The sequence below is a fragment of the Gossypium raimondii genome, chromosome 10 (genome assembly GCF_025698545.1).
Source record: "Gossypium raimondii isolate GPD5lz chromosome 10, ASM2569854v1, whole genome shotgun sequence".
Classification (NCBI taxonomy): domain Eukaryota; kingdom Viridiplantae; phylum Streptophyta; class Magnoliopsida; order Malvales; family Malvaceae; genus Gossypium; species Gossypium raimondii.
This window is the reverse complement of record NC_068574.1, coordinates 21,498,159-21,508,743: the sequence shown is the minus strand read 5'-3', so window position 1 is coordinate 21,508,743 and position 10,585 is coordinate 21,498,159. Positions and strand designations below refer to the sequence as shown.

Here is a 10,585-nt window from a genome sequence, read left to right as displayed (position 1 = left end):
TTCAAGTCAAACTTTATTCAAATACTCAAAGACTTCCACTCCTTCCAACCAACCATTTATTGATAAAAGAGACCCAAACTTGGATAAATCTTGCCCTATGTGTAATTCTCTGGATCATCTCTTTCTTTAATGCTCATTTGCTAAAGAGTCTCAGATACCCAATACATTGGTTGCAACCTACTCCACACCCTAAACCATAAAGTAACAATAAATGTTTTGAGAAAGGAGAAACAAGCCCCATGGAAGCAAATGGAATTGGCAAAAATAGCTTCCATATAGGACTTGCTTATACTTCTTTTAAACTCTTTTGTGTTACCCTCACTTGTCAGCTTGTTCCGGTATAACTATAAATATTAACAACAATAACATCATAATGGAGAAATCTCTTCTTTCCACAAATAAATTGTATAACTTCAATCCTACCCTAAATTATCCTATAGAAAAGCTAAAAGTTCAACCATTATCTAACTACACAGCATATATTTTTCCTTCTGTGTAAAAAAAAAAGTGAAAATAAAATACTTTTGAGGCACAACTTAACATTTAAATTTACAAAAAAAGTATTTAAACTCTATAATGGTAAAAAGAAGCCAACAGATCATGCTGGCCAAAAATGGGAGAGATTTCCCTGTAATTGCTATATCTGTATGAACCTCGATAAAATGGGGACTTCTTAGCCACTTTCAATCTTTCTTTTTTTTCTTTTTAGGTGCCTTCAACACGAGGGGCCACAAAGGAGGAGGAAAACTGTGCAAGTTACAGCACAAACAAGGTGTCAAAAAATGAAGCAAAATAAATTGATTCCACTGATAGTTCAAAAAGAGAATCAATAGTATGCCATATGTGCATTGCACTGTAGGCAGACACCTAAATTACTCAAACGGGTGTGAAATCAGATATGGGTATATTCAATTTTTTAAAAAGTTTCTTTTCTTTTTTTATGTATTTAGATGGTTTTTGGAGGGTGATATTTTACACCCATCTCCCAATATGCCTCAGATACAAGATGATGTTCCCTGAAACTATCAATGATAACTAACAGTTCAAGTCTTCGATAAAATTAAAACTAGGTCCAGATTTCACCTAGTAATACATAAATTTACTATATATATTAATTTACAAAACCAAAATACTATATATGACTTGAATAACTGTCACCTGAAGGATAGGGGAAAAAGTTGTGCCAGCATGTAATACTGAGTCCGCTAGACTCAATTTCTACAAGAATATTATAGGTTCTTTTTGCATCAACTACACTACTGCTGTAACATGGAAACTGGACAGTAGTTACCTTGGAACGGACATGACGATGATGGCGGTGAAAAAATTGGATGAGTCTTTGGATAGCAAAAGCACTTTGCTTTATATGCCAACATAGAAAACCCACCATAAACTTCCATGCCATGTCCAAACTAAGAAACCCGGATAGAAAATACCAGCTCAAAGTTCTGTCGCCTTTTCCCCCCATGAAAGTCAGTAAGAAATGTTGCAGACTTACTCAATCTTCCGATCTGCGTGACCTTTGCTCTTGATTAGCTGATTAAAACAAAACATTAGATTTACTAAAGGTTACTGTGAAGGTGAAACAGTTAATGGAGCAACAAAACAATAGATTCCATGCATGTCCTTTGGCCTACTACAGTTTTGTACATTTTATATGCCACCTGGCTAATGTAACTTAGCAATGGAGATAATTTATTATGTTAGTTCAACATGTTAATATTCTCATCCAATCCATTCAAAAGGAGAAATCGATTTAAAACAAGATAATTAATCCTGTCAGAAAACTATCTAATGCAGGCAATGTGATAGTCAAGAAAAATCATTGCCAAAAACACACTACACATTTCCCCATATGGCATTTGCTTTATGGGTCATATTAAACCACTGTGCTCCATTAAAGACTATATCTCGGCAACCAAGTAAAAGGCAAGGTCTATCAATCCTCTTCCTTATAGTCTTCTGTTCCCTCTCTTGAGAGGGGTTATACATATCATGCATCAACTCGCATCTTGTCACATTGGCAATTGGGTACTCATTTTAACATGTCCAAGCATGATAACAGTATTAGACTTTCCAATATAGAACACCTTCATTTTTTCATTAGAAAAAGAGACCAAAGAAAGAAAAAAAGCTTTGAGGATTCATTGGAAAGTAGTGAGTTGAATTCATACATAGCCTCTACTCATAATTCTGTAAATTACTAACCTTGTATAAATATTTCTTTCTGAGTTTGATTGCAGAACCTACACATCTTTTCACATGGATTTTCAGAAGCTTATCATTGAAAATCTGCAATAGATAAGAAAAAGAAAAATAATTGAAATTAAAACAAGCATCCCAGCCATTAAAATAAAGAAAGGGAAATCTTCCCCTTTTTCATTTTTAAGTTCTTTCTACAACAGAACAATACAAAAAAAAAAAAAAAAAGGATTGATAGCAGTCATTTCCACTTTAGAGAAGTTGTACATAGAAATTAACCCTTCCATAAAAAATTGTCACACATCTCGAATTTAATGGCCTATGCATAACAGAGAGAAAGCCTTGAAAAATAACAGGTTATACGGGAAATAAAAGGGCCATAAACATGGAAATGTATGCAGTCACTACACTAAAAACCTGAGTTCTCTGGTAGGTTAAATTTCACTTCAGCACAAAAAGTAGTTTCTAAAAAAATTCAGTATGGAACCAACTTGGAAATCAATCAAGCAATATGAGTGAACTCCACCAAAATTTACTTGTAGGGCTGCAACATAGTGAAAGTTAAACCATCACGTCAAAGCTGAGGCATCACTTTGATCAACACCAAATCCATCAGGCATGTTTTCAAATTTCTTTCCAACTTGTAGAAGGGAACAAAACTCTTCTACTTTTTTTTACAGATGGGTAAAATAAAAACAATGCATCATAACAAGAACGTTTTCAACTTTAGGTAAATTTAATAAATCCAACTCGAGAGGGGTTGTGAATAGAATGGATACTCAACGCTGATCATGTGATGTAAGTGGAAAGACAGACAGGATGATAGTATAACTTAATAATTTTAAGGGACTTACCTTTATCATGTCATCTATTGAATGGGTTTCCTTGATAATTTTTTGACGGTTCATGATAAGAATAGCAGCTACACAAAATACAGGCAAATTGTCATCTCCTTTCCTAGTTGATGAGACAAGACCGCAAATTTGGAGGATATTATTTTTAGACAAAAAATTCCTTGTCAAACCACAAAAACGATGAGCTGCTGCTGATTTAAATCCAGCATTCTCAGACAAAGAATGCTTTGATTGTAGGCTGCCCTTTACGCCATCATCTCCACTTTCTGGGTTTTCTTCTCTAGTTTCTTCCCCCAAATCCCTAGGAAGTTGTACAACCAATGCTTCTAGACAAATGTCCTCTAAATCGCAGGAGGCAGATTCGTCAAAATCAGCTGCCCACATCATCTATATTGAGGTTGATATTCTCAGTATAAATCTCAAAAAATAAAAAGGGGGGGGGGGGAGAATATGAAAAGCTAAATATACTTCATGCTTATCATGAGAAGCTCTTGAGATATACAATTTATTTTCTTAACTTCTAATGCTCCATTTAAAAGAAACCATGCTCATTAACTGCACCTCAGACATTGAATTTGAACTTCACAATAAAATAAGATAGAGTTATTCAAGATTTTGAGATTCAATTAAAATGCAAACCAATAACATGTCTTACATGCTATACAAACAGCTTCGCAGTGATCTCTCATTTTACAGGGCTAAGGGAAATCTGTTGGAAATTTTAAGTAATTTCCTGTTGCCCTATTCTTTTAACTTTATAATGTAAAAGCACCCTAATAGATGCAGTACTCAAAAGTCAAACCCCAAAAGTTGAACTCAGGACCTGCATCTAAAAATACCATCAGTCCACAGAAGGAGTTGTCTAGGTAAGACAACCATGACATATCACAATATATGGGGCCCAATCAAGAGTGAAATAAAGATAAATAGTAGCAGCGATGCTCTAAATAGGCAACAAAATCAGTGCTAGAAGCTTTCGACCTCACTGTTGTTAGCTTTGTGCTCAATCAGGCGACAGTCATGCCACTTAAAATTTTAACACAATGCTTCTTTTTTTCCTAGATATATTATAGCATAGTAGTGCCATAGATTGCAACATCATGATAGCATTAAATAAGACCAAGTGCACGGACCTCCCACATACGAAGAGACTCATTGAATGATAACTCTCGCCGAAATAGAACAAGCAGCATTGGAAATGCAAAATGAAGGCTTTCAGCACCTATATTTGAGAGATGTGCGAAAATTTCCCTGTCCGTAAACTCCAAAATATGCCACAGTGCTTGCAGCTGCTTCATCACTCCAGTTGGTCCATCAATCTTAAAATTTTCACGCTGGAAGCATATGGAAAAGAGGTGCAAGTATTAAAAACCTAAATGATCAAGAGAAACATATTCACGAAGTTTAAATTACCATTCTCCTAATGAGCATCTCAAAGCACCAAAATGCATCTGCATTATCCTCAAAGAGCACAACAAAAGGAGACAGCAAGTCACTCATACCTATGATCAAAATTCAAGTAAATAAGTTAGCATTAGATTTTTAAAACTCAAAACCTAAAGTTGCATCTTCACACCTTTGGACCAGATAAATAGCAATTCAATAAGAGAAAGGTCCGGCAAAACATGTTATGAGCAGAAGACAAAAACCTTGACAATAACCAGTTGTAGGATCAACCCATGCATAAACAGCGAGAATATCAGACATTCTAGCTAAGTTTCTTGTATCCTTGTAGAAATCGAGATGACTATCCGTTCTCACCACATCAACAACTGACAAAATAAGAATCCTGTCAGCTAAGAAGAAAACAAATAAACAGAATCCATTCAATGGAATACGGGAAGGGGAAAATGTTTTGAACCGTAAATAATGTTACCTATTCGGTGCAGAGTCCAAAGCCATTCACTTACTCTTTCTTCTTGGGCAGCCCTTTCTTGTGATCTGGTTGCATTTACAAATGGTGTTTCTGGGACACTTGATATGCTTAATCTGTTCACTGTTTCCGTTTTATAACTTACACTGTTGGGTCTGAGGACTGGCTCATAGTCATCAGAATAGGTCACCAACTCAATTTCAGAGTTATATCGACATGAGACATTTTTAGATAGTGAGGATGAAACATTTGATTCCATAATTAAATCAGCATTGTTATTGATTTGAAAACTATGCATATTATCATCCTCAAACATCAATTTATATTGAGCAGAATACACTTCCTCATTTGCATCAAATTCTTTCTTATCTTCACTCTTCTCAAACAAATCTGTTACTGGTAAGGGGGGGAAATCAAAATCACATTCAGTTATGAAATCTGACCCATTACAGTCTCCCCCTCTTTTTGAGGAACAAGGACCACAAGGAACAGAAGTTGATGAAGAACAAGAATCGTATGCAGCACTGTCAGCATTTCTCCTGACACTTGTAAGGTCACCAGAATTACTAACATTCACTCTTTGGTCAACATACAAGCTATCAGAACAGTTATTGCCGAGATCAGAATATTTCTCTCTTTTATCAGTATCATCAGTGGAAGCTTCTCTACACTCTACTTTTGCTTCTTTGGAGGGTGTCCTCATATCCATAACTTTTGAACCTACAGGATAGGCAAGTGAACCAGTTCCTATGCTTGAATGCATTGTCTGGCATTGCTTTATAAGGTCCTTGTAACGTTCCCTGCATAATTTCCATAAAGCCATTAAATATTCAGAATTAAGCAAAACAGAGCCTTGAGCTGAACAAAGGATAGTTGTATACACAAAATTCCCAGCACCATTGAGAAATTTTCTGAAAAGAAAATTTCAACTATTAAAATAAACAAGTCATGAACTCTGGATGCATAGACAGCACGCATCTCTAACAATTCTTAATCAACTTTTCCAAATGAATACATATTATGGATATATTTCTTAAATAGACTAACATATATGATTTTTCTAACCAAAGCATAAAAGTAAAAGTTCTATCAAACCTGTAGATAGGTCCTAAACTTATTTAGATTGTAAAGAAATTTGAAGTGAATTATAGATGGCCTTAATGTAATTTTATCCAGGAAAAGGGGACCCAATTTGGTCACTGTCCTTAAATTTTCTGCTTTCTTGTTGTATTCTCAATGCATTGCTATTTGAGCACTTTTCTCTGCACTTAAAACCAAAGTATGTTTCTCGTGTAAAGTTATTGCCATTTGAAGGAATTTGTAGCTTGCAATAGCCGATGAAGTGGATAAGGATACAAACTTCATTATCCTTAAATAACAAAAGCCAATATGGGTAAAATTGCAATCCTTTCTAAAAAGAGCCTATAAAAGTTAATCTAAATGGAATAAATCATAGCATAAAAAATAACACTTCTCTAACAAATCACACCTTTCAATTTGCTTGGATAGCTATTTCCTACATATGACTGAGCATATTTGTCTATCAGCTAACAAAAGAAAAAGGAGAAATAATGGACGGTACAGATAATCATTAAAAATAATGATGATCAAAAGCTAACATGGTTGAAAAAAAAGTATGATAACATAAGACTATTTAACTGAAAATGATATTCAGTTACTTTGACATGCAAGCAGAACAGCCTAAGATAGGCACTTACAAGGAAAAGACTATTAGAATATAAAGTGGAAAAGAACAGGACTAGACCTCCGGGCTATCCTTAATTGCCTTCGGTGATCTGCAGTGCTCCCCAATGCATAGCAACCAAGAAGAAATTCCCAAACTTCTGGTCTTATAGATGGATCAACCCCCTAACATCAACGAGATAAATTGCTGTTAAAGTTTTGCACCAACTGCAAAAAATGCGGGCATATGCATACAAATTTGAAGGGGAAAGGAGATATGTGGAAAGCCACATTTCACCTCCCACCTCTTAATGTCATATAAGAAATATGGCTAATTAAAGAAGCACTGGAGAATATATCAGACTACCTAAGAACCACTAAGGTTCAGAAATATACCCAGAGTGGATGAAAAGATAGAAATATGTACAGCAAGCATCATGGATGTAAACAAAACAAGGGAGAAGTGTCATCAAGCCTAGAGGTCTCTGCAGGTTGTAAACCATGCAATGTCTCGAAACCAAACCCAAATGTGTTTACAATTTAAGCACACAAGAATTTGAAATGGAGCAGGTTAAAGAAAGTATCTGAGCAAGCCAAAAATTAATTCGAGACATATTAGTCTCTTCACATTTTAGAACTCAAAAACTTGGAAAACGTCAAGAAACTAGTAACATAAAAATATATATGCATATAATTACCGTATCATATAAGGTACTAAGTGACACATCCTATTAGAGTTGGGACAGGTTAATACCCCCTCTAAAACCATCCCATATGGTAAAGCCCTGATAAAATTATAATGCCATATAGTTCAGAAAGGCATTAAGTATAGGTATTTTCATAGGTTGGGGGAATAAGTAAAAAGAATTTGCATATAAGCATGCCAAGTTGAACATGACAAGATTTAAAAAAAAACAATTTGGCAGGAAATGAAGAATAACGATTGACAGACTCTTAACATTGGTATTATTTATTTCAGAGACAAGAAAGAAAATCATTGAGCAGATCAGATCTCACCATGGACCACAATCGAAATTCCATGTCTGCAGGTACAATAGCAATACCAACAGATTCCAGAAAAATGCAATAAGAAAGCACAAAAAATATATGCAATCTAGTTGAAAACAATGTTGGAAAAAGAAAAGGAGAAGAGAAACTAAGACATACCCCCAAAATAATCAACTTGAGTACTTTCTGAAAACCAGAAACCTTCCCTTCATTATCAAAAATTGCCTGCCACTTCTCCTGCTTAAGCATCTTGCCTACCTAAATCATAAGCACCTAGTTTATCAACAAGGAAAAAGGGGGGAAATTACCATAGCCACACCACAATCAGAAAAGGGAAACCAACGAAGGTACATTTTTGTGGAAACCAAATTTTCAATAACCAATGAAGCCACTCTCTTCTTTAGTTATTGAAATTATTAAAATAGAAAAGGCGGGGAGCCAGTAAAGAAACATTTCAATACATGGACAAAAATCGTTATTCATGGTCTTCCACTGCTAAGACCCTAACACTGCAATGCCTTTGAAATCACATTTAGTGGTCTCAACTCATATTTTCAGAGACCATGAATTCTAAATATACAGCTATGTCATTGAGAGCACAAAATTCAATGTTTGGACACGCCAAGTTGCTAATCTCCTTTATAATCTATGCTTAGTTGCATTTGACCGGCATCTGCCCTTCCCTTGCAATTCAAACTTTTGCCCTTAATAAACATACAATTCAACTATGAAAGGTTTAACCATTCAACAAAGGGTCCAATCACTAATTATTTATTTCGCGCTTGCTCAATGCCTTGAACTATTGAAGCTAAACATTTAACCACTTAATACTTCACTATTGTAATAACATCCTTTCTCATTTCAAAAATAAAGGAAAACAATAAACAAAAGAAAACCCTAGCTCCTGACCAAGGATCTCATTTGACCAAACGTTTGCATCTAAGACCTAATGAAGTTTTTTTTTTTGAAAAGTTATAATTCAATGAGAAACAAACAATATATAGGAATTAAATTTCGATTCTATGAGACACAAAAATGATTGATTGTTATTTAACTCATAGAATATAGATATGTATACAAAGAATGTTAAAGGAATAATCTTACAGCTAAAAACAACCTTGATGGAAGAGTGGGAAAGGCAAGGATCTCCAATGTCGCGAACAACAGAACCAACTTTTTGAATATTGACGGCTCCGGCAGCGGCGGCGGCAGCTTTTCCAAAACTCCATTGATTTTCCTTATCCCTACAAGACATTAAACTTAGAAAAACACCTACCACCTCCGCTTCCTTTTCTTTTTCCTTTTCTCTTTCTAAACCACCATTCAACCTCCCTCTTTCTTTATAGTAACTTCCAAGCAATGACGATATAATATCACATAAAAATCATATATAAATTTTGGGTTTTCATCACCGTTTTCGTTCGATTGATCTGGATCCCTCTTGTTTGATTGTTGATCGATTCCAAAACGCATTTAAAATCCGTTATAAAGATGTGAAAAAAACAAGAGAAGAAGAGAAAAGATATTTGTGAAAGAGAAGGAGGAGCTTATCCTCCGTCGCCATTTTTACAAACACCAAGACCGTTCTCGTTTCTCTTTCTTTTTTTCTTTTAATTTATTAATTCATTTCTCTGATGTTTCTCCATTTTCGGTTTTCTCTTTTCCATTTTTTTCCCTTTCGGGTCTTTCCTCAGGTTTGATTTCTTATTTTAAGTTTATTTTTGTTTGTTTTCCTTTTTTGCTAATAAAAAAATAGCTATTCAAAATCTAGGATATATATTTTTAAATTTTCATAACATGTAAAATCAAGGTAGTCAATAACGTAAACGCCATCAGCATGTTTCATGCATCATTTCAAATTTATTAATTTTTTAATAATTTTTGTATGTATCTAATCTTTGCTTTTTGACAAATTATATATATATATTTAAATATTCTTTATATATTAGTTTCTTCATAAATTCTATATTATTTTGATAAAAATAAATTATACATGTAAATATATTTCAATTATTTCCATATAAATATATCTATCTCTAAAATATTTTTAAAATAATTAATTAGGTTGAATAATTTAATTTAATAACTTTTTATTTAAATGTAATTATAAAAGAAATAAAATGGTTAAGATAAAAAATTGAAAATTGCTTTAAAATGCCAAAATTTTACACCAATTGGTACGCACTAGTACGAGTTGATATTGACTGAAACGAGCCGAAGTACATGAAAATGGTCGAAACGCACCAAATTTTTTACCCAAATGAAACATAGACTACTTGGTACTGGTTTAGGACCAAAATGGTACGTACCAGTCGATACTGTATCGACTACCATGAGTACAATACAAATTACAAATAATTATCCATTGATAAACTAAAATTTGAATTAATGCATAATGAATTGAAAATTAAAATATATTTAGACCTAAATCAAAATAAATTTAAATACACACATAGTGAGACTTAAACTCAAGTAAAACGAGAAAGTACTCTCACCTAACACTTGTGCATGGATAGACTTAGGGTGCATTTGCTTCGCCAAATCTTAGATTGTGTTGATTATGGGTGGAATATAAGATTACCTTATTTGATTTTTTGTGTAGAATATGTTATGGGATTGGAACCTGTGCTATTTACTTATTGTTTGGTTTATTTGGTTTGAATGTAAAACTCTTGTGATTGGTTCATAAAATGTAAGCTTACCCAAAAGAAAATTTTACTAAATTGTTTATAGATTGTCGGAACCTACAAAAATAAAATCTACTTAAATAAATGAAATTTGTAGATAACGGTGAGTATGATCAAATCCACATAGATCAATAATAATTTTATTCCTTTAACTAAAATAAATAAAATAAATAAAAGGGGTTTGGATTTTAAAGAAAACCTAAAATTAAAATCAAGATTTGAAGAAACTAAATTTAAAACTTAATAAAAAAACCAATAATTAAAAGTTTAGAGAAAAG

General features: G+C 33.6%; 1 protein-coding gene across 5 annotated transcripts; it reads right to left on the bottom strand.

Annotated features, from left to right (window-relative positions):
• Positions 1 to 371: 371 nt before the first annotated feature.
• LOC105777755 (rab GTPase-activating protein 22) lies at positions 372 to 9,348 on the bottom strand. 5 transcript variants are annotated; one of them, XM_012601187.2, is made up of 11 exons: positions 8,725 to 9,348; positions 7,780 to 7,874; positions 6,695 to 6,798; positions 4,933 to 5,729; positions 4,706 to 4,828; positions 4,470 to 4,558; positions 4,190 to 4,390; positions 3,057 to 3,443; positions 2,209 to 2,292; positions 1,292 to 1,536; positions 372 to 747 (listed from the first exon to the last, which is right to left on the bottom strand). In XM_012601187.2, the coding sequence occupies exons 1-10, from the start codon at positions 8,873 to 8,875 to the stop codon at positions 1,495 to 1,497; spliced, it is 2,073 nt and encodes a 690-aa protein (XP_012456641.1). In that variant the 5' UTR covers positions 8,876 to 9,348; the 3' UTR covers positions 372 to 747; positions 1,292 to 1,494. The 5 variants fall into 5 exon arrangements, with proteins under 5 accessions (XP_012456641.1, XP_012456642.1, XP_012456643.1 ...); XM_012601188.2 differs by having other exon boundaries at positions 7,780 to 7,878; positions 8,738 to 9,348; XM_012601189.2 differs by having other exon boundaries at positions 8,738 to 9,348.
• Positions 9,349 to 10,585: the final 1,237 nt, after the last annotated feature.

Excerpts from the sequence above, each read along its gene's own strand:
- LOC105777755 (XM_012601187.2), bottom strand. The coding sequence starts at position 8,875 with ATGTCTTGTAGGGATAAGGAAAATCAATGGAGTTTTGGAAAAGCTGCC. Across the intron at positions 5,730-6,694 it reads CAATTAAGGATAGCCCGGAG|GGAACGTTACAAGGACCTTA; the intron begins GTCTAGTCCTGT and ends GAAATTATGCAG. Across the intron at positions 1,537-2,208 it reads GAAAGAAATATTTATACAAG|CTAATCAAGAGCAAAGGTCA; the intron begins GTTAGTAATTTA and ends TGTTTTAATCAG.